This window comes from Bufo bufo, chromosome 6 (genome assembly GCF_905171765.1).
Source record: "Bufo bufo chromosome 6, aBufBuf1.1, whole genome shotgun sequence".
Classification (NCBI taxonomy): Eukaryota; Metazoa; Chordata; class Amphibia; order Anura; family Bufonidae; genus Bufo; species Bufo bufo.
Window position 1 is genome coordinate 354,321,747 of NC_053394.1, and position 27,194 is coordinate 354,348,940.

The 27,194-nt window shown below is 48.0% G+C and overlaps 1 protein-coding gene across 2 annotated transcripts in view; it reads right to left on the reverse strand.

Annotated features, from left to right (window-relative positions):
* The window catches only part of MFSD11 (major facilitator superfamily domain containing 11), a 73,894-nt gene extending 62,628 nt beyond the window's left edge, over positions 1-11,266 (reverse strand). For both annotated transcript variants that reach the window (XR_005779588.1, XM_040435592.1), the window contains exons 1-7: positions 10,967-11,266; positions 9,039-9,201; positions 6,114-6,169; positions 5,005-5,112; positions 4,820-4,899; positions 201-297; positions 42-100 (exon numbers count right to left, since the gene is read on the reverse strand). Coding sequence is in view for 1 of the 2 variants with exons in the window: in XM_040435592.1 (XP_040291526.1) it covers positions 42-100; positions 201-297; positions 4,820-4,899; positions 5,005-5,112; positions 6,114-6,169; positions 9,039-9,134 (496 nt within the window). In the remaining variant the exon portion in view is untranslated. The remainder of the gene's footprint in view (positions 1-41; positions 101-200; positions 298-4,819; positions 4,900-5,004; positions 5,113-6,113; positions 6,170-9,038; positions 9,202-10,966) is intronic.
* Positions 11,267-27,194: the final 15,928 nt, after the last annotated feature.

A 27,194-nucleotide genomic window follows, 5' to 3' on the forward strand; every position in this document is an offset into this window, starting at 1 on the left:
AACCCTTTATATTTCTTTCACTGATCCAAAATGCAACGTACCTGATATAATGATCTCTCCTTTCCAAGCAATGTAGATATAGAGGTTTCCAAAAAGCATACTGCAAGAAGGGAGGGAAATAATTCAGCATAATTCATCTGTATAGAGAAGGATATAGTGTAAAAACAAAATATAAAAAAAAATATAAAACAGCAGCGCACCTGAACTGCAGCAGTGCCCAGAAAATGCCACTGTTCCTGCCAATGGACTTGTCATCGGAATTCACAGTCAAACACGTCCCCTGCGCAGTCCAAAGAACTGGAGAAAAACATAAGGAACTTGGTTAGTTCTTAAAGTGACCTGGTTCAAATGTGTCACCAAAAATGTTATCTGCCAGTTAAATCCAGATAGTAGCACATATCCCTTTTTTCTAATCTGTTTTTATTTTCTGATTGTAGATTTTTTAATTCAATTCCTGAACATGATTATGGGGCGGCCATCTTGCCTGAGGTGTTCTTGACAGCATTTACAAAGCATTAAAATTGCTTTACGGCAGCCCCATGGACCAAAGACACAATGGTCAGGAGGGGACTGCATTGGCTTATATGGGAGAGTTTTCTGGGCACGTTACCTGTGCAGAGGTCATTGTACAAGAAAATAATAGATAAGCTTGTGAATAGAGGGTCCGGTCTTATCTCTACAATTGACGTTATTGTAGGCTACACGTTTTGTCAGAAACTTTATGTTCTGACTCCTAGAAAGGGGATACCGCTCTATGGTGACCATGTGTCCCAAGAAGAGACCTAAAAGGGGTTGTCTCACTTCAGCAAATATCATTTATCATGTAGAGGTATCATGTATGTCCATATTGCTTCCTTTGCTGGCTGGATTCATTTATCCATCACATTATACACTGCTCGTTTCCATGGAAGCAATATGGACAATCACAATACATTAGTAAGTGCCTTGTATTAACTGGCTCTACATGATAAATGCCATTTGATGAGGGGAGACAACCCCTTTAAGGTCCCCTTACAGGGGACGATATTACAGCAGACTGTCGGGAAGGAAGCGTTCCTTCCCGACAATCTACTGCTCGCTGGTGGAGGAGAGCGATGTACTTACATGCAGTGATCTCCTCCAGAGTAACGACTCGTTGTTTCCCCGGCAGCAGATCGTGTTTACACAGCACCATCTGCCGTTGGGAAACAGGATTTTTGTGCTCACACAAATGATCCAATTACCTGATTAACGAGCATTTTGCAGTAATCGGCAGTACATTCACACCACCAGATCATCGCTAACGAGCGTTACTATGAACACGTTAGCGATGATCTATGCAATTCTCGGACCGTGTAAAGGGCTCTTTAGAGAGGAGATCTCTTTGTGAGACAACCCTTTAAGGGGGGGGGGGGGGGGTGCCAGGGGGGGGACCCTCAGCGATCAGATATTAGTGACTTATACTGAGCATAGGTCATAAATATCAAAATCCTGCACAACCCCTTCAGTCTCTTTGTATCAGAGCAACATTTTAGTTTTCATGCCTCCTGTTGAAACCAAACCCTTTTCTTGTGACCGCCTTTCATTCTGACTACTTGTTAATTTTGTTGCTTTTTTTTTCTTTGGGTACCCTTGGAAATCCTATTGATATGTGTGGGGAGGTGCTATAATCACCTGTATTTAGGGAGCCACTTGGACCTCTAACCGTGTGCTTAGGAAAGGGCTATTTGTATCAGGAGTCAAAAATAGTTTGTGAAAAAACCCTGGGAGAAAGTAGTAGATAAGAGCCTTATCAGAATCTATAGGAAACATATGTGATCTGTTTCTTCCTAGGAGACTGATAAACCAATTAACCCCCTTACAGTTTTGCCACTCGGGCTTTGAGAAAAGGCACTAACACTTTAGCCCAAGGACAGCTCATGCAGCAAGGTGAGGAGACCTACTTTAACCCATCATATCTTGAACTTGGTAAAAACTAGACTGGCCTTGTTTGAAAGCCGAGGGCCTAGGCTTTAAAACAAGACCAGAATCTTAGCATGATCTCCTCTACATCAGGAGATAGCGTTGTTTTAGAAATCGGTCGGGAGTTATAGCAGGTGAGAGTGAAAACAGGTTACAGTTGCTTTCATTCCTAACAGCTCTGGAGGAAATAATGCTGTAATTCGGGTCTTGCTTGAAAGCTTAGATTGTTAACTTTCAAAGAAGACCAGACTCTAGCCATTACCAAGCCCATGATATGAAGAGTTAAAGCAGCCCTCCCCCCATTCAGCTGGCTGAGATATCAGCCAGCCTGGAGAAGTAGAGGGGAGGGGGGCAGTGGGGGAGAAGACAGCCTGCAGTATAGGAGAGGAAAAAAAAAAAATAATATTTTTTTTTTATTAATATAAATATATATATATATATATATATATATATATATATATATATATATATATATATATATATATATATATATATATATATATATATATATACACATATACATATACATACACACATATACACACACACACATATATATATAAATATGGTAAGGCTACTTTCACACTAGCGTTTTTCTTTTCAGGCATAGAGTTCAGTCACAGAGCTCTATACTGGAAAAGAACTGATCAGTTATATCCCCATGCATTCTGAATGGAGAGTAATCCGTTCAGGATGCATCAGAATGTCTTCAGTTCAGTCATTTTGACTGATCAGGCAAAAGAGAAAAACTGAAGACTTGCCTGAATTCCGGATCCAGCATTTTTCCCCATAGGAATGTATTAGTGCCGAATCCGACATTCAAAATGCATGTGCAGACTGTTAAAAATGTGAAAAAAGATACAAGACGGATCCGTTTGTCCGCATGACAAGCGCAGAGACGGATCCGTTCTTGCAATGCATTTGTGAGACGGATCTGCATGCGGATGCGTCTCACAAATGCTTTCAGTCACATCCAGATCGGCGGATCCGGCAGGCAGTTCCCGACGACGGAACTGCTTGCCGGATCACACTGCCGCAAGTGTGAAAATAGCCCAACTTAAAAATCGTACTGACCTACAGAATCAAGTTATCATGTTATTTATACCATACAGTGAATGCCACAAAATAATGTTGAAATGACATTTTTTTTCTCTTTTCCTCAAAAAATAAGATAATGAAAATTAATGAATACAATGTATGAACCTCAAAATGGTTCCTAACAAAAACTACAAATCGTCCTGCAAAATTCAAGCTCACATACAGCGAAACGGAAGAAAAAAAATAAAGTTATGACCGCTGAAAAACTGGGGGAAGGGGGGGGGGGGGGCGGGAGAATTGTTATTGGTCAATAAGGGGTTAAAACTAAGTTGTGAGCCAACTAGATTTACGTCAGACAGAAATTTAAAATCTACAATTAAAAAAAGTGACATTTTGGGGGAGGTTTTTACAATTTAAATATGACTGTTGAGGGGTTAATATATAATAGAGCTTGGACTGTTCTACTGATATTGCTTCTTATGGTATGAATTATAGGGCTATTCCCATCTGGGATATTTATGGCATATCGATAGTATATGCCATAGACATCTGATTGGTGTGGGCATCACCTCTTGCACTGGCTCCTATCTCAAGACGCAGGACATCTGGCTGCCATCATTTCCAACATCTTAAAGCTGACCCGGCAGGGGGGGGGCTCTGTCTGAAGGTGTCTTGAGCTTTATCCGACAGACATCCTCCCCAGTGAAGGGAGTTCTACATCTTTCTTTCAACCAGCTTTTTAACTTTGAATAGCTTGACCTTCTTATGTTTTTATACTTAGCCCGCATTCACCTATTATATTTCATTACGTATATATATTTTATACTATATCCCTCCCATCAGAGACACAAGTTATCGACTTTTGGCCACAGGGGTTCCTGTTGCGCCCTCTGATCCCAAGGTGGCAGATCTGTCCTTCCTATCTCAAGAAGGGGGTCCTGAAGTGAACGGAGAACACATTGTGCACGTGCGCCATCCCCACCATTCACCGCTATGGGGCTTCCAAAAACAGCCAAGCAGAACCATTAGATTAATTTATCCCCTGACCTGCTCCCGCGGTGCCGGCCACGAGAGGCCGGCACTTTTTTCTACAGCTGATGGATTGCAGGGTGGTTGTAACCATGAAAACGAGCTGTGTAAAATGCAATTGAAAAATAAATCCAGCCAGGAAATGAAGCAATATGGACAATCACAATACATTAGCGAGTGCCTTGTATTCACTTTCTCTACATGATAAATTCCACTTGCTGAAGTGACAACACCTTTAAGGCTTCCTTTGCAGTAAAGAGTAACTGTATAAATTCCTATGCACTTAGCGCCATCTAGTGGTGGCTGCAGACAGACAGTTTAACAATACACTGAGAAAAAGTTGCAGACATAGAGCTGTATAGGGGGAGATTTATTAGTGTATTTATGCCACTTATCTGGTTAACTACATTTGGAAATTTGTAGTTCAGAATGAGCGCCATATTTATGAAGCATCTATTCCATTTTTTCCAAAGAAGAAGCCAAAAAGTAATTAAAAAAAAATTGCCCTCTGCCTCATCCAATTTAGTTTTTCTTTAAACTTCTTCTGCTTATCAAAATAAATAAATAAAAAAGACATTTGCAAAAAATCTGATAAAGTCGCACTTTGCTTTGTCCATTGCCAAAGTAGTGTTTGATGTTGTAAAGACTATGTTTTGCTAGGGGCCCTGTGAGATCCGTGCACACCCCTCGCTTCCACCCTACTTCCAGCAAGAAGGTGACCGTTTTATCATCAGTTGCTGGGAAGTGACACCCAACATGGCTGCACTTGTCACTAAGTAACAGTCATGACGCAGAACTTAAATTCTCTCACCGGCAGCGGCAATCCCAATTAAAACGGACAACGTGTAAAACGACCAAGTGTACGGCTGGATGAACATGGCGATATAAGCACTGAAATGAGAAAAGGAGGGGAGAAAATATTTTACACGAAATACATTATACAGTTCAGTATAGTACCGCAATATAGAGACAACAACCAGCCCCAACATCACTTACCTGTAAAATATCCCGCTCAGGAACATGGACAACTGAGTACCGATCAATGCCACCACGGACGGCGCTATCAGATTGGAGGCAGAGAACACGCCATAGATAATGGCCATGCTGCAAAGAAAAGAAAAACGTCACACGTGAATAATGCTGTGTGCATGGCGGTAAAGAAATACTGAAGATACAGGACACAAGGAGGAGGAGATGACATAATGAACATGCAGCAGGCTTTCTTCTGGACTACCAGTCATTAATTCCATTGAGGAACACTATAGTCATCCTCTCCCCAGCCCAAAATAACTTCTCCCGTTCCACTGCACAGTAAATACCGCTAAGATATAAAGTATGCTGGGATATGCTCAATAAGATTCTTAACCCTTGGGCCTCTTTCATACAAGCGAGTTTTCCGTCCTGATGCGATGCGTGTAGTAAACACACAGCATCCGGTCTGAATCCTGACCCATTCACTTCATTGGGTCCGTGCACATGAGCGTCGTTTATCACTGATCAGTTCTGCAGTCAGGAAAAACTGCAGCATCTTCTATATTCTGCGTTTTTCACGCAGCTCTGGCTCCATAGAAGTGAATGGGGCTTGTGTGAAAAACGGAAGGTATCTGCATGTAATGCGTTAATCAGTTTTTCTTTATGCACATGACAAAACTGATTCAACTTGTGTGCAAAACCATCAGTTTTTCCCTGAACAGATCCTGACAATCCATATCACTCATGTGACATAAGCCTTAGAGCTCAGGCACACAACCGTATTTATTTTGCAGTCCGCAAAACACGGATCCGCAAAAATACGAATGACGTGCGTTTGCATTGCGTATTTTGCGGAACGGAGCAGCTGGCCCCTAATAGATCAGTCCTATACTTGTCCATTATGCGGACAATTAAAGGACACGTTCTATTTTTTTGCGGAATGGACATATGGACACGGAGTAACTTTTTTTGCGGACCCATTGAAATATGTGGTTTTGCATACGGTCTGCAAAAAAAATTAAAATAAAGTGGAACGAATACCCCTTTAAGATGTGAAATGTTACTAGAGGTGGAGATATATCTAACATTACACTATGAACGCAGCACAGATCCCACAGAGAAAACCTTTGTACCTGGTATAACCGCTGCCGTGGAAGTCGGTAGTATTTAGGCTGGAGATCACAGTTTGCTGTAGGGAAGAAGAGCAGGACACACATCATACATGATCCGCCCGTCATAATGTCATAGTCAATATCACGTGACGTCTTTTGTGTCTCAGCAATGAGGGGGCACCTTTGGCAGTTTGGTCACGGAGGACACATATGAAGGAAAGACTGAGTCTTCTCTTTATGATCAGTTCCTGGATTTGGCTGGAAAAACCGCATAAAAAAACCTAAACATGGAAACTCAGCCTAAAGGAGAACCCCCCCCCCCCCAATTATTCAACAGCAAAGATGTCTGGTAGTAAGTGTATACATGGGTCGAACTGTGACTACAGGATCAGCGGGGGTACAGCATGAGACCACTAACCAAATGAGAAGTGAATAACTATCCTCCCCTTAAAGGTGGAATACATGAGCAGAAATCCCATGGTGGATGCTTCAGCTGCCGGTTTATTCCAATATGCAAATGAACTCTAAAGTGCACCAAGGACAGGTCTTAGGTGCACCCAAGATAAAGTTCTTCATTACCTCGTTCGACTGAGAGCCTGAATTCTGCTCCTGCACCATGCATCACTTAGGCCCCTTTCAGACGAGCGAGTTTTCCGCGCGGGTGCAATGCGTGACGTGAACGCATAGCACCCGCACTGAATCCTGACCCATTCATTTCAATAAGGCCTCTTTCACACGACAGTATGTCTTTTTCAGTGTTTTGCGGTCCGTTTTAAACGGATCCGTTGTTCCGTTTTTTGTTTCCGTTGTGTTTCCGTTTCGTTTTTCCGTTCTGTTTTTCCGTATGGCAAATACAGTATACAGTAATTTCATAGAAAAAATTGGGCTGGGCATAACATTTTCAATAGATGGATCCGCAAAAAACGGAACGGATACGGAAGACATACGGATGCACTTCCGTATGCATTCCGTTTTTTTGCGGACCCATAGACTTTAATGGAGCCACGGAACGTGATTTGCGGCCAAATATAGGAGATGTTCTATGTTAAAACGTAACGGAAAGACGGAAAAACGGAATGCATACGGAGTACATTCCGTTTTTTTGCGGAACCATTGAAATCAATGGTTCCGTATACGGACCGCAAAAAACGGCCCGTAAACGGGGGGAAAAAAAACGGTCATGTGAAAGAGGCCTAAGGCTGTGTACATGAGCGTTGTTTTTCACGCATCAGGTTCTATATTCAGCGTTTTTCATGCAGCCCTGGCTCCATAGAAGTAAATGGGGCTGAGTGAAAAACGCATTGCATCCGCAAGCAAGTGCGGGTGCGATGCGTTTTTCACTGATGGTTGCTAAGAGATGTTGTTTGTAAACCTTCAGTTTTTTATCACGCGCGTGAAAAACGCATCAAAACGCATTGCACCCGCAAAGAAAAAACTGAACAACTAAACGCAATCGCAGACAAAACTGACTGAACTTGCTTGCAAAATAGTGCGAGTTTCACTGAACGCACCCTGAACGCATCCGGACCTAATCCGTCACGCTCGTGTGAAAGAGGCCTTAGTTGGTGTATGCACAGCATGGGACCTGACTCTTGACTGGGAGAAAAAGTGTGTACTGCGCATGCCCTAATGAAGTAATGTTCTTACTGGAGCAGCAGTCATGCAAGCTAATCTGCGGCTTCCGGAGACTGCAGAGTACAAGAGCTCGGCCACCTCCAGGAGCCCCATATGGAAGCATGACCAACGCTCCATTCAAATGGGGGAACACAGGGCCCCCCCCCACCATGATTGGCAAGGATCTCCGTGGTTGGATACCACCGATCAGACACCTATCACACTTATGCAATGGGACAACCCCTTTAATATAAAGTATCCGTACAGGACCGTGGAATATGTTGCAGTTACTTAAAACACCCGAAAAAATAATGCAGCGCTGACCACTACTCCATTCTTCCACCACATCTTGTATACTACAGGTACCAACAGAACTGGGAGTAGTGGCTAATGGGACATACTCAGGACAACTATCTTATGTGTGTGGGGGGTCCCAACTATCCACCGACAGATTGGCGTGTTCTGCAGTATGCCCAATCTTTTGTTCTTAGAGAAAAGTCGCCTCCACCAGAGGTGTCTGGCAGCGTCCATTCCCCCAGCTAGTACACATTCATACTCAGCAGCCTAGCCGAGGATGCATACTGTATGTATTAAGGGGGTTAGGGGGAACAGCAGAGGTGTGTGGTCAGCTTTAGTTTCTATCAGAGTAAAGCAGAAACAATAATTAAAGGTTATGTAGTTTGACTATCAATTTCTTGCAGTTAGTCACAGTCTCTGCTTGCAGTCGCTGAATGAAAACCGTCCCTTTTACCAGATGTGCACTGCTCGTTACAACAGACTTTTCCATACAATGACAGCAAGCAGAGCTCTTGAAAAACATCAGAATCTGATATACGAAGAATACACAGTGTACGTTATCCAATCAATAAGTCTGATTTGGTCCCGTCTGGAAAAAGAATAAGCTTTCTAAATAAGGCTGCTTTCACGTTTACGTTATTTTCATTCCTATAATGGAGCAGAACGGAAATAATAAGGGCAGATGTGAAAGCAGCCTAAGGCCTCTTGCACAAGAAACGGGCCGCAATGCACGAACATCCATCGTTGGGCAGCCGCAGCGGATCGCGGACCCATTCACCTTAATGGGTCTGCGATCCGGCTGTTCCGCAAAAAGATAGGACATGTTCTGCAAGTGAATGGGTCCACATCCGTGATGCGGAATGCACACGGAACGGTGCCCGTGTATTGCGGATCCGCAATACGGCCACGGAGCGCACACATTTGTGTGCAATAAGCCTAAGATGTATGAGTCCTCGCTGTATTCAGGAGCATAACGCACTGAGCCTGTGTGACCATCAGCGGGATCCGCGCCTCTGTATGTGACAGCAGACTTACCGCTACGTTGCCGCATGTCTGGAAGGCGGTGAACATAAACATGAAGGCAAAGCCCAGGATGAAGATGTTTAACAGTTTCTTCTGCTCCGGAGTCATTTTTTCCAAGGTTTATCAGATTGAGGAAGTGAATAAAAAAAAAGATGAAATCTCGTAGCAGCAGCAGCTGGAGGAGAGACACAAGGAGTGTGAGTGTTATAGCAGTATAGTATATACACACATATAGATATATTATAGATATTGCATCTGTTCTGACCTAATATTCACACACCAGTGATACGCGATATGCTGCGGAAGCTTTTATCACAGCTGGCGGCTCGTGGTGCGGGTACAACACCTTCATCAGCGGAGGACCAAACGCTCGCTCACCCTACAGCCTTTCCTCCGATACACATGCAACTCCAACATGCCCACTCCTTATCTCCCTATCATCTGCAATCAGGGGAGAAGCGGGAGACCCCGTACACATCAGATGGTCAGCTGAACATGCCAAAAATGGTGGAATCCGCCAACATAGACCTGAGTGCACAGATGGGTCAGACGGTCAGTCCTCAGGCTTACTATTGTGCGGTAGGACTTGGACGGACGCCACTGGTTTGGGCTGCTTTGCTTGTGACTCTCCATTGATTGTGCTCACCGTGTCCCAGGAGCGGACTAGGGGCTTATACCATAATTAATGGAAATCGGACATCATATAGTACATGACCAGCCCTGTACCTCACATGGATCCAGAGATCTCCCCATTCATTGCTCTGCTAGGTTTATATCAAGCTGACAGCTCAGGTAACGTGCACTCTCAGGGGGCGTGTCCTTTCTACTGAAGGATGGAGCTGAGAATGTGCCTCAACCTCAGTGAGCAGGACAGAGAGATTAGAAAAAGAGCAAACAGCAGGTGGCGCTATACAGATACATTTCAGTGAAGAACTCACTGGTTATAATACATTTTTAATTACATGCAATTACAAAAGTATTCAGATCCGGGTGCTGGTTTGAAAACTGTAGGATATTTTTTGTGAGACAACCCCATTAAAGTAGCCGTGGAAAAAGGGTTGGCCCATCTTGGACATGGGGTAGTCATATCTCTAGGATATGTCCCCAATGTCTGATAGGTGCAGGTCCCACCTCTGGGACCCACACCTATCCTTAGAACAGAGCCCGCAAATTGCATGAGGGCGCACCACCACGCATGTGCAACCAGCCTCCATTCATTTCTATGGGACTGACGAAAATAGCCGAGCGCTGGTTCGGCTATTTCGGTAAAGCCCCAAACAAGTAAATGGAGCGGTGGCCGCGCTTGCCATTCATTTCAATGGGGCATCCCTGAATAGCCCAGCGCGCCACTCAGCTATTTTTGGTGCTCCCATAGAAATAATGGGAGGGCGGCAGCGCATGCGCTATTCTAGTCCGAGTAGTGAGACCCGCACCTATCTGACATTGGGGGCATATCCTAGAGATATGCCCCCAATGTCTGAGGTGAGACAATCCCTTTGAAGGGGTTATCCAAAGTCTGTAACATGCCCCCCAATGCCCAGGACCCTCATACAGCATCGCAGGTGACACTAGGGAGGCTCGTCCCCGTGACGAGGAGATGCAGCAGCGGCGGCCGCCTGGGGATCAGGAGCGAAGCGGGTGCCGGAGACCGGGGTAAGTATTTTAAAAATTGGGGGCATGTTTTAGACTTTGGATAACCCCTTTAATCAAGGCTGAGATCATTACGTACCCACCAGCGGCCATGAAGACGGCTCAGGCAGCCCCCCAGGGCAGTAGCCCACTGGGAAATTTTCCTGTGGTGTCTATGGCCAGTCCGCCCCTGCCCTGTCCAGAATTATGCACCCCTCATTGGCTTGGCATAAAACAGGTGAAAGCTCAGCACCCCCCAACACATGCAGCCAGGGATACAGCTGGGGCACATAAGCTGACGCGTTTCAAACCTGTTTGTCCTGCAGCTGGCAGGGTATGCTGGGACTTGTAGTGTCCTGTCGGGACTGGAGCCGGTCACCGGGCAGGCTGCATCTGTGTCCACACTCCTCTGTGCAGTCAGCTGACTAAGGTGGAGACGCGCGGGGCATGCCGGGAAATGGAGTTCACCGGTCACCAGGCAGCTCCTGAGGCGAGGAGAGACGTGTTCACACACGGGGCGTGTCTGCTCCTGCCGCACAGGAGACCGGAGGGGGCCGTGAGGCGGTTATTATCAGCCGCGGTAACGCGCCTCTCCGTGCCGGGCTGCTATCAGCTGATCTATCCCGGCATCCTCCTCTGAGGCGGGAGCTGCCGCTTTACCCCTTCACGCCCGGTGTGAAGTCACCAGAGCTGGGGCACTATTCCCTCATGCTGGGAATGTGCCAAATGGGAGTGCTCCTTTAACCCTTTCATGGTTTCATGTATTATTGAGAGAATTACAGTCCACAAAGTGGACTTCAATCCGAATTTCAGGGAAAAATTTGATTTGCCGCAAAGCCGAATTTCCAGTAAAACAATCATATCTACCTCATCCGTTTGAGCACGAAGAGTCGGCCGCCGCCATCTTGATTGAAGATCCCACGGGCCGTGCGAAATTCCGCACTGGATCTTTAATCAAGATGGTGACCGGCTCTTCGTGATCAAATGGATGAGGTAAGTATGATTTTATTTTAGGGTCCATTCACACGTCCGTGGTGTATTGCGGATCCGCAATACACCCGTCGAACTGTCTATTCTAGTCCGCAATTGCAGACAAGAATAGGACATGTTCTATTTATTTTCGGAGCCGCGTCCTGGAAGTTCGGGGCCGCGCTCCGGAAATGTGGATGCAGAGAGCACATAGTGTGCTCTCCGCATCCCGTTCTGCCCCATTGAGAATGAATGGATCCGCACCCGTTACCGATATTGCGGAACGGATGCAGATCCATTTGCAGACATGTGAATGGAGCCTTACGCTGTGTTATTACTGTCAGATGCCGCGATCAGCCATGAATGCGGCATCTGAGGGGTACAATGACGTGGAGCAGCGCAATCGCCACTCCCTGTCAAAGAAATGCGCTTTGTGGCGAAGTAATCCGCAGCCGAATCGAACTTCCAATGCTTCGCTCATCTGTTGTTGTGGCAGCATGTGTCATTTATAGTCTGCCTGTGTCAGAGCGGGGCCACTGGGCCCCTTCAGGTAGCAGACCCAGGGGCCAATGCTGTCTCTGTACCCCTTGGTTGCTGTGCCTGTATAAGGGTTAATATATAGGATTAGTGAATTTCTGTGTAAAATAAGCCAAAAAAGAGAGAGCTGTCTGTAAAATCAGGTGATGTCGATGTCACATACAGTGTGTGCACCCGTACCTGGAGAACATAGTACCAGCTATTGCAAAAATGAAAAATATATATATTTTACTGTAATAAAAAAAAAAACTATGCAACAAACAGTGGTGTACATAGAGAAGTAAGGGCCCCACAGCAAGAGTCAAACCAGGACCCCCACACAGGACAAAAGGGTTTCCTCCTAAACCATTTTTTCCACTGCTTCATTTGCTAAAAGTTGTTCCTTTAGAGCAGCGGTCCCCAACCGTCGGGCCGTGGCAATCAGGACGCGGTACTAATGAAGCGCTTCATTACTAGCGGAGGACCAGGAAGCAGTGAAGGATCTGTACTCACCGCTTCCTGGTCCTCGGCTTGGCTATCAGCTGTGGAGGGCTGCGCACAGCGTGAGGGCGCTCTGTGACCTGTCCGCAATACACAGCCAACAGCAGGATGAAGAGGATCACGATGGTGAGGAGCAGTGGCGTCCAGGAGCAGGAGAGGTAAGTATTTTTATTTTATGGGGGCTGATGGCTGGCTGACACGGGGGGCTGATGGCTGGCTGACACGGGGGGATGATGGCTGGCTGACACTGGGGGGATGATGGCTGGCTGACACGGGGGGATGATGGCTGGCTGACACGGGGGGATGATGGCTGGCTGACACGGGGGGATGATGGCTGGCTGACACGGGGGGATGATGGCTGGCTGACACGGGGGGATGATGGCTGGCTGACACGGGGGGATGATGGCTGGCTGACACGGGGGGATGATGGTTGGCTGACACGGGGGATGATGGCTGGCTGACACGGGGGGATAATGGCTGGCTGACACGGGGGGATAATGGCTGGCTGAAGGTTGGGGGGTTGATCTGAGGCATTGGGGGTCTGATCTGAGGACTGATTGCTGGTCTTACCTGAGGTATAATGGAGAAAAAAAAATATTCTTATTCTCCTCTAAAACCTAGGTGCATCTTATAGGGCGAAAAATATGGTACAGTGCAGCAGAGACCATAGTTTATATAGTGTTATATATTTTAATATGCACCTTGTGTTTTGTTATGCACGTTTATCAGTCAGCGCCGACCAGCACCCCCTAAGCCCCACCCCAGAACCCCCCCACCTGTTCCCTGGGAAAATTGTTTTGCATGAAACTGGTCCTTGGTGCAAAAAAGATTGGGGACCACTGATTTAGAGGGTAGATTCCTGACCAAGTTTTCACCCCCAGTAGAAGAGGAGATAATCCTAACTTAAGACTGGGCCCACTCTTGCCCTGAGCCCCATAGCAGTTGTATGGCCTGCCGCTATGTTAGTTACACCCCTGGCAACAAATGGATGTCCTAAACACAGTGTGAATAGAGCCTATCGTTTAGGAGGCCAGCAAACAGTAGAGACATACAGGGGCAGACTGGCCACAGACCCTACAGGGGAATGTCCCAGGGGACCACCCAAGTCCTCATTGCCTCTGGCCGGTAACATAATGATCTGTGCTCTCAACTTAAAGGGGTTATCAGGTTGACAGGCTGCAACTACACGGCATGGTCGTGTGGCATGTGGGACATGACTTGGCGCAATTAAGAACCACACAGCCGTACGAGCCGCATCGGGCACTAATTAAACTAAGGAGACCAAACTGTTTAGCCGCTCTGCGTTGTTAATGGTGGCGCGGTATTGCGGAGGCGGCACGTTCATTACTGGCTAAACGGTCTGGTCTTTTTAGTTTAATTAGGGCCTAGGGCGCTGTCCTTGATCACAGAATGGCCGCACCATTTGGTCATACCCTTACAGGGAAAGAGTTGCAGCAGAAAGGACATGCCCCCCGAGAAAGCTCGTGTCCCCTGAGCTGCCAGTCTGAAATAAATCTAGCAGAACAATTGCAGCAATGAATGAGGAGATCTCTGGATCCATGTGAGGTACAGGGCTGGTTCTAGCTTTGTTAGAAAGAGATGTTATGTTCTATATGATGTCTGATTATCATTTTTACAATATTCATGGCATAACCTTTTTAAGGGAGCATCGGGTACATGATGTACCTGGCTGGTAGCCCCAGATCCCCTCCTGAATTCACTTGTACGTCTATCCTCAGGACGGTCCTGGAGCAGGATATGGGAGCCTATGGCTTTGCCCTTCACCCTCATAGGCCACTATATGAGGCACTGTACAAATGGCGCAGGGACACAGACGTCTCTGAACACACCTCCTGTCAATTCGGATCTGCCTACAACATGGGGGCCATTTTAATATATATTTTTTTTAACTTACCAATCCACCCCTGGAGACATATTCTTGACCTCCTGTACCTCCATATGGCGCTGATTTCACCCAGACACCATGTTATTGGTAGAAAGGCAATCATGGCGTCTATATGAAGACATTGCTAGAGAAGAAGTCCTCTGTACATACTGCGCGAGAGAGTTCGTACCACGATGCATTAACCACTTCACATCCAGGCCATTTGCCCCCTTCCTGACAGAGCCTAATTTTGCAAATCTGACATGTGGTAATAACTTTGGAACGCTTTTACTTATCCAAGCCTTTCTGAGATTGTTTCTCGTGACACATTGTACTTCATGATAGTCATAAATTTGAGTCAATATAGTTCACCTTTATTTATGAAAAAATCCCCAAATTTACCATAAATTTTCATAATTTCAATTTCTCTGCTCTTAAAACAGAAAGTGATACCTCATAAAATATTCATTACTTAACATTCCCCATATGTCTACTCTATGTTGGCATAATTTTGTAAATGTCATTTTATTTTTTTAGGACCTTAGAAGGCTTAGGATTGTAGAAGCAATTCTTAAAATTCTTACGGAAATTGCCAAAACACACTTTTTAAGAACCAGTTCAGGTCTGAAGTCACTTTGTGAGGCTTACATAGTGGATACCCCCCATAAATGACCGCATTGTAGAAACTACACCCCTCAAGTTACTTAAAACTGATTTTACAAACTTTGTTAACCTTTTAGGCTGAGTTCACACGGGCGTTGCGGGAACATGCGCGATTTTTCCACGCGAGTGCAAAACATTGTAATGCGTTTTTCACTTGCGTGAGAAAAATCGCGCATGTTTGGTACCCAAACTTCTTCACAGAAGTTCGGGCTTGGGATCGGTGTTCTGTAGATTGTATTATTTCCCCTTATAACATGGTTATAAGGGAAAATAATAGCATTCTGAATACAGAATGCATAGTAAAATAGGGCTGGAGGGGTTAAAAATAAATAAAAAATAATTTAACTCACCTTAATCCACTTGCTCGCGCAGCCCGGCTTCTCTTCTGTCTTCATCTTAGCTGTGTGCAGGAAAAGGACCTGTGGTGACGTCACTCCGGCCATCACATGATCCATCACCATGGTAAAAGATCATGTGATGACCGGAGCGACGTCACCACAGGTCCTTTTCCTGCACACAGCTAAGATGAATACAGAAGAGATGCCGGCTGTGCGAGAAAGAGGATTAAGGTGAGTTAAATTATTATTATTATTATTATTATTTTTTAACCCCTCCAGCGCTATTGTACTATGCATTCTGTATTCAGAATGCTATTATTTTCCCTTATAACCATGTTATAAGGGAAAATAATAATGATCGGGTCTCCATCCCGATAGTCTCCTAGCAACCGTGCGTGAAAATCGCACCGCATCCGCACTTGCTTGCGGATGCTTGCGATTTTCATGCAGCCCCATTCACTTCTATGGGGCCTGCGTTGTGTGGAAAACGCAGAATATAGAGCATGCTGCAATTTTCACGCAACGCACAAGTGATGTGTGAAAATCACCGCTCATGTGCACAGCCCCATAGAAATGAATGGGTCCAGATTCAGTGCGGGTGCAATGCGTTCACCTCCCGCATTGCACTCGCGCGGAATACTCGCCCGTGTGAACTCAGCCTTAGGTGTTCCACAAGAATGAAAGGAAAATGGAGATCAAATTTTTAAATTTCACTTTTTTGGCAGATTTTCCATTTTAATCCATTTTTTTCTTTAACAGATCGAGGGTTAACAGCCAAACAAAACTCAATATTTATTACCCTGATTCTGCGGTTTACAGAAACACCCCATATGTGGTCGTAAACTGATGTAAGGGCACATGGCAGGGCGCAGAAGGAAAGAAGTGCCGTATGGTTTTTGGAAGGCAGATTTTGCTGAACTTCTTTTTAGATGCCATGTCCCATTTCAAGCCGCCCTGATGCACCCTCACAGTAGAAACTCCCAAAAAGTGACCCCATTTTGGAAACTAGGGGATAAGGTGCCAGTTTTATTGGTACTATTTTGGGGTACTGTCACGGAACCATGAACCAGACGTACAACAAGGGATAAGTGGAAATAAGAAGACTTTATTGAAAATAAAGCTGTAAAGCAAAAGTCCAAACGGATGGCGAAACCGAAGCAGAGTCTTGCGAAGCCAGAGGTCAGGAACCAGAAAGGTAGTCAGACGAAGCCAGGATCAGGAACCAGCAGGGTAGTCAGACGAAGCCAGGATCAGGAACCAGCAGGGTAGTCGGACGAAACCAGGATCAGGAACCAGCAGGGTAGTCGGACGAAACCAGGATCAGGAACCAGAAGCAGCAGCAGTCTAGAAGCATGTGAACACAGGAGGACCAAGCAAGGAACTGAAGCCACAGACCTCCTATATATATGAGCTGGGCATCCAGCTCCTCCCAGTGGGAAGGAGGAGCCGCAGGGTGGGAGGCTACAAGAAACCCAGAAACCAAGATGGCCGCCAGCACATGTCAAACGAAGGAGAACAGCAAGAAGGTAAGACCATGACAGTACCTCCCCCTCAAGGGCCCCTCCTCCGCGGAGTAAAGAACGGTTTCTGAGGGAAGCGTGCGTGGAAGGCTCGGAGCAAGGCAGGAGCATGGACATCTGCGGAGGGAACCCAGGAACGCTCCTCTGGACCATAACCACGCCAATGGACCAAAAACTGCACCTGACCGCGGACCAGGCGTGAGTCCAGGATATTGCTCACCTCATACTCCTCACGATTACCCACTTGGACCGGACGAGGCCGAGGAACCGAGGAAGTGAAACGATTACACACCAGTGGCTTCAACAGGGAGACATGAAACACGTTGGAGATCCGCATGCCAGGAGGAAGCGCAAGGGCATAGGCTACCGGGTTTACCCTGCGAAGCACTCGGAAGGGACCAACAAAGCGAGGCGCCAGCTTGGGAGTGGGCACTCGAAGGTTGAGGTTGCGGGTGGACAACCATACACGGTCTCCGACCTGGTAGGAAGGAGCAGGCGCTCGTCTGCGATCAGCCTGGAGTCTCTGGCGCTGCGCAGAGACCTCAAGGGACTTCTGGATCAGTACCCAAGAAGCACGTAGGACGGAAAGGTGATCCTCCACAGCCGGAATATCCTGGGGAGAGAATACCTCCGGTAACACGGCAGGTTGGAACCCATAATTGGCCATGAAGGGAGACGTCCCAGAGGAAGAGTTCACCGCCGTGTTCCTGGCAAACTCAGCCCAAGGCAGGAGGTCAACCCAATTGTCTTGGTGATCGGAGACATAGCAACGAAGGAATTGCTCCAAGGCCTGATTGGATCGTTCTGCGGCCCCATTGGACTGAGGGTGGTAGGCCGAGGAGAAGGAGAGATGAATCCCCAACTGGGAGCAAAAGGCGCGCCAGAACCTGGACACAAACTGACTCCCCCGATCCGACACAATCTCCTTGGGCAAACCGTGCAATCGGAAGACCTCCCTGGCAAAAATCGTGGCCAACTCTTGTGCAGAGGGTAACTTCTTGAGAGGAACACAGTGGCACATTTTGGAAAACCGATCCACAATCATGAGAATGACCATATGGCCTCGGGATGCAGGGAGGTCCACAATGAAATCCATCCCCAGGTGTGACCATGGGCGCTCCCCGGTGGCTATGGGTTGCAGAAGGCCCAACGGAAGGTGCCGAGGGGACTTACTCTGGGCACAAACGGAGCATGCCGCTACATATGCGGCGATGTCGGAACGTAGGGAAGGCCACCAGAACAGACGTGAAACAGCCCAGGACAGCTGATTCTTTCCAGGATGCCCCGCGGTCTTGGAGTTATGGTAGGTTCGCAACAACCGAGTGCGCAACTCCTCAGGCACAAAACATCTGCCGTTGGGTCTCCCAGAGGGAGCACCAGATTGAGCCGCCAAAATCTGCTCAACCAGGGGAGAGGTCAGGCTGGTGCGAATGGCGGCCAAGATCTGATTCGGAGGTATGACCGAAGTCGGAATCGACTCCTCCCTGGACAGCTCGGAGTACTGCCGTGATAAGGCATCCGCCCTGATGTTCTTGGAACCGGGTAGGTAGGAGACCACGTAATTAAAACGTGACAAGAACAGAGCCCATCTGGCCTGACGTGGTGTCAATCTCTTGGCCTCAGAAAGGTAGGTCAGATTCTTGTGGTCCGTCAGGATGAGGACCGGAACCACCGAACCCTCGAGCAAGTGCCTCCATTCTTTAAGGGCCTGCACGATGGCCAATAACTCCCTGTCACCAATCTGATAGTTGCACTCCGCGGAAGACAGTTTCCGGGAGTAAAACCCACAAGGAAGCAGAGGACCCTCTGGTGTTCTACGCTGAGACAGAAGGGCGCCTACTCCCGTCTCAGACGCGTCCACCTCGAGGACAAAGGGCAACCCAGGGTTGGGATGCGACAGAATCGGAGCCGACACAAAGGCGGACTTTAGAGCCTCAAAAGCTCGGATGGCCTCGAGCGGCCAGACCTGGGAATTACTGCCCTTCCTGGTCAGATCCGTGAGAGGCTTGGCTAGCATGGAAAAGCCCCTGATGAACTTCCGATAATAATTAGCGAAGCCCAAAAAGCGCTGCAGGGAACGAAGACCACTGGGCTGGGGCCACTGTAAGACAGCCGAAACCTTCTCAGGATCCATGGAGAACCCCTCAGCGGATATGATGTAACCTAAGAAGGTTACCTGGGATCGGTGAAATTCGCATTTCTCAAGCTTACCGAACAGCTTGTTCTCTCGTAACCGTTGCAACACTCGTCTGACATCCAGAATGTGGGCCTCCATGGATTCAGAATATACCAAGATGTCATCCAAATAGACCACCACACACTGCTGCAACAGGTCACGGAAAACATCGTTGATGAATTCCTGAAAGACTGCGGGCGCATTGCACAACCCAAAGGGCATAACCAAGGTGTCACGGCTGTATGTGAGCAACAATAGTAATTCACAGTACAGAGCAACTGACTGGACCCAGAACTAGGGAGGATAAAGGGTGACCCCTGTCCGACCCTCAACGCTTTCCCTATTCTGCTAAAGCACATGCCCGGATCCAAATGGCGGAACGAGGCATGCCCACGTGCCTAAGACTAATGACCACTGTAACCCCTACAATAGTGGAAGGGGCACGGCCACCAGTGCCCTACTCAGTATATGGAGGGAACCGTGGCCACCTCAGATCCAGTCAGAAAACAAACAGGAATACAACAATGTCTGCAGACTTAGCTGAAGGTGTTATAGCCGCAGAGAAGATGGATCCAAGGACAGGCTGGCAATATCCGGAGTGCTAGCTGCAGCAGAACACAGGTCCAGTGAACTGATAGCTACAAGTGAAGAAACTAAAACAAGAGCTACAACTGAAGTGAGAACTATAATCCACATCCTATCATAGGAGGAGGGGTGATATAAGGAGAGGGAAATCAAACACATGAAGAACATCTGTGGTGAAAGAAACCAAAAGTAAACAGAGTAGTGAGAACTCCTCCCAGCTCTAGTAGTGACATCATCACAGGGGTGGAGAAACAGAGCTGTGAGAACGTCCCAAAGCTCTGGTAGTGACAGTACCCCCCCCTCTACGGGTGGACTCCGGACACCCAGGACCCACCTTCTCAGGATGAGCCCTATGAAATGCCCTGATGAGGCGAGTGGCTTTAATGTCCGACACCGGAACCCACATCCTCTCCTCAGGACCATAACCCTTCCAATGAACGAGGTACTGAAGAGAACCGCGGACAATGCGAGAGTCCACAATTCTGGAAACCTCAAACTCCAGATTGCCATCAACCAAAATCGGAGGAGGAGGCAAAGAGGAGGGTACCGTGGGCTGGACATATGGTTTTAAGAGAGATCTGTGAAATACATTATGTATCTTCCAAACTCGTGGAAGATCAAGACGGAAGGCAACAGGATTGATGACTGACAAGATTTTATAAGGCCCAATAAACTTGGGACCCAATTTCCAGGAGGGAACCTTCAACTTAATGTTTCTAGTAGACAACCACACCAGATCACCCACATTCAGGTCCGGACCAGGCACACGTCTCTTATCAGCCACACGCTTATACTTCTCACTCATTTTTTTAAGATTACTCTGAATCTTTTGCCAAATGGTAGACAAAGACGAGGAAAATCTCTCCTCCTCAGGTAAACCAGAAAGAGCCCCTCCCGAGAATGTCCCAAACTGCGGATGGAACCCATATGCACCAAAGAATGGTGACTTATCAGAAGATTCCTGACGACGGTTGTTCAGAGCAAACTCAGCAAGAGGGAGAAATGAACACCAATCCTCCTGGTTCTCTGCCACAAAACAGCGCAAATATGTCTCCAGATTCTGATTGAAGCGCTCAGTCTGACCATTCGACTGCGGATGAAAAGCAGAAGAGAAGGACAGCCGAACCCCCAGGCGAGAACAGAAAGCCTTCCAGAACCTGGACACAAACTGCGTGCCTCTATCGGAAACAATATCAGAGGGAATGCCGTGCAATTTAACAATATGGTCGACAAAAGCTTGCGCCAACGTTTTAGCATTGGGTAAACCAGGGAAAGGTACGAAATGAGCCATCTTGCTAAAACGGTCCACCACCACCAGGATCACCGACTTCCCCGAGGAACGAGGAAGATCCGTGATAAAGTCCATGGACAGGTGTGTCCAAGGACGGGAAGGAATGGGTAACGGGAGAAGGGAACCTGGAGGCCGTGAACGAGGGACCTTAGCTCGAGCGCACGTCTCACAAGCAGCCACAAAACCCTCCACCGACTTACGAAGAGCCGGCCACCAAAATCTCCGAGCAATGAGATCTACCGTGGCTCTACTCCCGGGGTGACCAGCAAGAACCGTATCATGATGCTCCTTAAAGAGTTTGTGACGTAGTTTAGGAGGCACGAACAACTTCCCAGAAGGACAACGGGCAGGTGTCTCAGTCTGGGCAGCCTGGACCTCGGCCTCCAAATCGGAATATAGAGCAGAAACAAACTACCCCCTCCGCCAAAATGGGACCCGGGTCCTCGGAGTTTCCTCCTCCCGGAAAACAGCGAGAGAGAGCATCAGCCTTCACATTTTTTATCCCAGGTCGGAATGTAACAACAAAATTGAATCTGGAGAAGAACAGAGACCATCTGGCCTGTCTCGGATTCATACGCTTGGCCGACTCCAAGTATGCCAGATTCTTATGGTCGGTAAAAACGGTGATAGGGTGCCTGGCCCCCTCCAACCAATGGCGCCATTCCTCGAAAGCCAACTTGATGGCCAACAACTCCCTATCTCCCACATCATAGTTTCTCTCTGCCGGGGAGAGTTTTTTAGAGAAAAAGGCACAGGGTCGCCACTTGGCAGGGGAAGGGCCCTGGGACAAAACCGCACCCACACCCACCTCGGAAGCATCCACCTCAACAATAAAAGGTAAGGAAACATCGGGATGCACCAAGACGGGAGCAGACGCAAAATTCTCTTTAATCTTAGAAAAGGCTGTAAGCGCCTCCTCCGACCAAGAGGAAAAATCCGCCCCCTTTTTTGTCATGTCAGTGAGGGGTTTGACAACAGAGGAATAATTCAAAATGAACTTTCTGTAATAGTTCGCAAAACCCAGAAAGCGCATCAATGCCTTCTGATTCTCAGAAAGCTCCCACTCAAGTACAGCACGGACCTTCTCGGGATCCATGCGAAAACCAGAAGCAGAGAGGAGAAAACCCAGAAATTGAATCTCCGATACCATAAAAAGACATTTCTCCAGCTTGGCGTACAATTTATTTTCCCGCAGAATCTGCAGAACCTGAAAAAGATGATCCTGATGGGTCTGAACATCAGGGGAAAAAATCAAAATATCATCAAGATACACCAATACAAATTTCCCCATTAAATGATAGAAAATACTATTAACAAAATGCTGAAAGACGGCCGGAGCATTCATCAGGCCGAAAGGCATAACGAGATTCTCGAAATGCCCGTCAGGGGTATTAAAGGCCGTTTTCCATTCATCCCCCTCTCTGACCCTGACCAGGTTGTACGCGCCTCTCAAATCCAATTTGGAAAACACCTTGGCCCCAACAATTTGATTGAAGAGGTCCGGGATCAGAGGAAGGGGATAGGGATCGCGAATCGTGATACGGTTCAGCTCCCTAAAATCTAGGCAAGGTCTCAGAGAGCCATCTTTCTTTTTAACAAAAAAAAAACCCGCGGCCACAGGTGACTTTGAGGGACGAATATGCCCCTTTTCGAGACTCTCGGAGACGTAAGTTCGCATAGCGATTCTTTCCGGTTGTGAGAGATTGTAGAGGCGTGCTTTTGGCAGCTTGGCGCCGGGAATGAGGTTAATGGGACAGTCAAACTCCCGGTGAGGAGGTAGCTCCTGAACACCGCTCTCGGAAAACACGTCCGAGAAATCAGAGAGAAATGATGGCACCGTTTTAGTAGACACCTCTGCAAAAGTCGCTGTGAGACAATTCTCTCTACAAAAATCACTCCACTCATTTATTTGCCTTCCTTGCCAATCAATAGTGGGGTTATGTCTAGTGAGCCAGGGTAACCCCAAAACTAGAGGAGACGGCAATCCGTTAAGGACAAAACAAGATATATCCTCCACATGAGTGTCACCTACAGCTAGCCGGATATTGTGAACAATGCCCTTCAGAGATCTCTGTGAGAGTGGAGCAGAGTCAATAGCAAAAACAGGTATATCTTTATCTAATGTGCAAACCTGAAAACCATGCATGGCTACAAATTGAGTGTCAATAAGATTGACGGCCGCTCCACTATCGACAAAAATCTCACAAGAAATGACTTTGCTCTCTAGCGCCACCCTGGCAGACAGGAGAAAACGGGAACTGCAGGTCAGAGGAAAAGCATCAAATCCTACATCAACTTTGCCCAAAGTAGCAGATGAAGCAGAACCTGATGATTTACCTTTTGAGATTTTTCTCTTATTATTGCTCTTAGTACGGTTCAAGAATCTCCTAGACGGACAAACATTTGCCAAATGACCTATGCCCCCACAACAAAAACAGACCATACTCTGAGGACTAAATCCTCTTTTATCAGGGGCAAGTCGAGCTAGCTGCATGGGCTTCTCCTCAGAGGGGAGCGAGACAGGATGAGGCCCCTGCACACTGAATGAGTCCGCACCACTGCCCCTAGACTGACAATGGTTGGACAGAGAGGTCTCGTTTCTTTCTCTTAGACGCCTGTCAAGGCGTACCGCCAATGACATGGCAGACTCTAAGGACGTTGGTCTCTCATGGAAAGCAAACGCATCTTTTAATCTCTCCGAGAGACCATGACAGAACTGACTCCGGAGTGCAGCATCATTCCAACCCGAATCAGCTGCCCATCTCCGAAATTCAGAACAATAAAGCTCCGCAGACCGTTTGTTCTGGCATAAAACACGTAGGTTAGATTCGGCCAGAGCAACACGATCCGGGTCATCATAAATCTGCCCCAGGGCCACAAAAAATCCCTCCACGGATCGAAGGGAGGGATCCCCTGATGGCAGCGAAAAAGCCCAAGTCTGAGCATTACCCCTGAGCAGGGAAATGACAATCCTCACCCTCTGCTCCTGATTACCAGAAGAGTGAGAACACAAGCAAAAATGGAGTTTGCATGCCTCTCTGAAACGAACAAAATTCTCACTGCCCCCGGAGAACGTCTCCGGAAGTGAGACCTTTGGCTCGCAACAGACTCCATGAGCCGGAGCAGGGCCCAATGCTTGAAGCTGGGTCATAGATTGACGGAGATCCGCTACTTCCAAAGAAAGACCCTGCATGCGGTCAACCAGGTCAGAAAGCGGATCCATGTCAAAAAAGGACGGTTTTGGTGGATTATAATGTCACGGCTGTATGTGAGCAACAATAGTAATTCACAGTACAGAGCAACTGACTGGACCCAGAACTAGGGAGGATAAAGGGTGACCCCTGTCCGACCCTCAACGCTTTCCCTATTCTGCTAAAGCACATGCCCGGATCCAAATGGCGGAACGAGGCATGCCCACGTGCCTAAGACTAATGACCACTGTAACCCCTACAATAGTGGAAGGGGCACGGCCACCAGTGCCCTACTCAGTATATGGAGGGAACCGTGGCCACCTCAGATCCAGTCAGAAAACAAACAGGAATACAACAATGTCTGCAGACTTAGCTGAAGGTGTTATAGCCGCAGAGAAGATGGATCCAAGGACAGGCTGGCAATATCCGGAGTGCTAGCTGCAGCAGAACACAGGTCCAGTGAACTGATAGCTACAAGTGAAGAAACTAAAACAAGAGCTACAACTGAAGTGAGAACTATAATCCACATCCTATCATAGGAGGAGGGGTGATATAAGGAGAGGGAAATCAAACACATGAAGAACATCTGTGGTGAAAGAAACCAAAAGTAAACAGAGTAGTGAGAACTCCTCCCAGCTCTAGTAGTGACATCATCACAGGGGTGGAGAAACAGAGCTGTGAGAACGTCCCAAAGCTCTGGTAGTGACACAAGGATTCATAATGACCGGTCCTGGTGTTAAACGCGGTCTTCCACTCATCGCCCACCTTGATCCTTACCAGGTTATATGCCGCCCTCAGGTCGAGTTTGGTAAAGACCGTGGCCCCTTTAAGGCGATCGAACAGCTCGGAAATCAAGGGTATCGGGTAAGCGTTCTTGATCGTGATGCGATTGAGACCCCTGTAATCGATGCAAGGCCTCAACTCACCGCCCTTCTTTTTCACAAAGAAAAATCCAGCCCCTGCCGGGGACGAGGATTTGCGAATGTGTCCGCGTGAAAGCGCCTCCCTCACGTACTCCTCCATGGCCTCATTCTCCGCTACCGACAGTGGATAGACTTTGCCACGAGGAGGAACGGCACCAGATTGTAACTCTATGGCACAATCGTATGGGCGGTGCGGAGGTAGGGCAACCGCGCGCACCTTATCGAATACATCCCGGTACTCCTCGTATTCAGGAGGCAACAGAGAGTCCGAGGAAGTACACAGCAACTTGACAGACCCATGGATGCAACTAGCCCCACACTGCGGTGACCACGAGAGGATCTCGGCCGATCTCCAATCGAAAGTCGGATTATGCTTCCGGAGCCAGGGGTACCCCAAGACCACCGAGTAGTGTGGAGACGAAATAACCTGGAGGCAGACCGACTCTCTGTGAACGGCACCAATGGCTATCCCCACTGGAAGGGTCTCATGAGTCACGTGTGGCGGCAGAAGGGGTCTGCCGTCTATCGCCTCAAGAGCCAGTGGGGAACCTCGAGCCTGCAGAGGAATGGAATTGGCGGCAGCGAACACATTATCAATGAACAAACCACCAGCACCAGAGTCCACCAACGCCTGGGTCGTCACCGAGCCCCCGACCCAGGAGAGGACAACAGTGATCAGTGGTTTGTCAACACGGGAAACCGGGGACGAGGAGACTCCACCCAAGATCTGCCCCCGACAGGATCTCAGGTGCGAGCGTTTCCCGGACGGTTCGGACATGCCAACCGAAAATGCCCACCGAGACCACAGTACATGCATCGGCCCTCGCGTCTCCGGAGTACCCTCTCCCCCTCGGACAGGCGAGCAAACCCCAGCTGCATGGGTTCACCCCCAGACAAGTCATCCCCAGGAGGCGTGGGAGGAGAGGGAGGCACGGGTGGGACAGCAAACGTAGGCGCCAATCTGTTAGAAAACCTCCGCAGGCTCTCCTTAAAGGAAGGTCTCTCCCTGAGTCTGGTGTCAATCAAAATCAGGAAAGAAATAAGAGACTCGAGCTCCACTGGTAGGTCCTTAGCTGCAACCTCATCCTTCAAGGCATCCGAGAGACCATGAGAGAAAGCAGCGACCAGAGCCTCATTATTCCAGCCCACCTCTGCTGCCAGGGTATGAAACTCAATGGCGTATTCAGCTACGGATCGTGAACCCTGTCTGATGGACATAAGGAGCTTCGCAGCAGAGGCAGCACGAGCCGGCACATCGAATACCTTCCGAAGAGAAGCAACAAAACCGGAAAACTCGGCAACCACCGGATTGTTGTTCTCCCATAAAGGGCTGGCCCAGGCCAAGGCCTTGTCCGAGAGCAGCGAGATCAAGAAGCCCACCTTTGATCTCTCAGTGGGAAAGGCATGTGGCAGCAACTCGAAATAAATGCCCACCTGGTTAAGGAAACCTCGGCACTGAGTTGGCTCTCCCCCAAAGCGCTGTGGAAGAGGGGCAGAACCGGTCATACCCCGAAACACCGCAGGTGCAACAACAGGTGTCGGGGTAGACTCTGGCGCAACAACCGGAGCGGCAGTAGGAGCGGGCCCAGGAGCGACAACCGACCCATCGGCAACGGGAGCGAAATGAGCCGTGCGTTCAAGCAGGGTTTGCAACGCCACAGCGAACCGACCCAACAGGTGATCCTGCTGATCAAGTCTGGCAACCAGCGTGGGTAGCGAGGATGGCCCTGTACCGTCAGAATTCATGGCTTGGTCCTAATGTCACGGAACCATGAACCAGACGTACAACAAGGGATAAGTGGAAATAAGAAGACTTTATTGAAAATAAAGCTGTAAAGCAAAAGTCCAAACGGATGGCGAAACCGAAGCAGAGTCTTGCGAAGCCAGAGGTCAGGAACCAGAAGGGTAGTCAGACGAAGCCAGGATCAGGAACCAGCAGGGTAGTCAGACGAAGCCAGGATCAGGAACCAGCAGGGTAGTC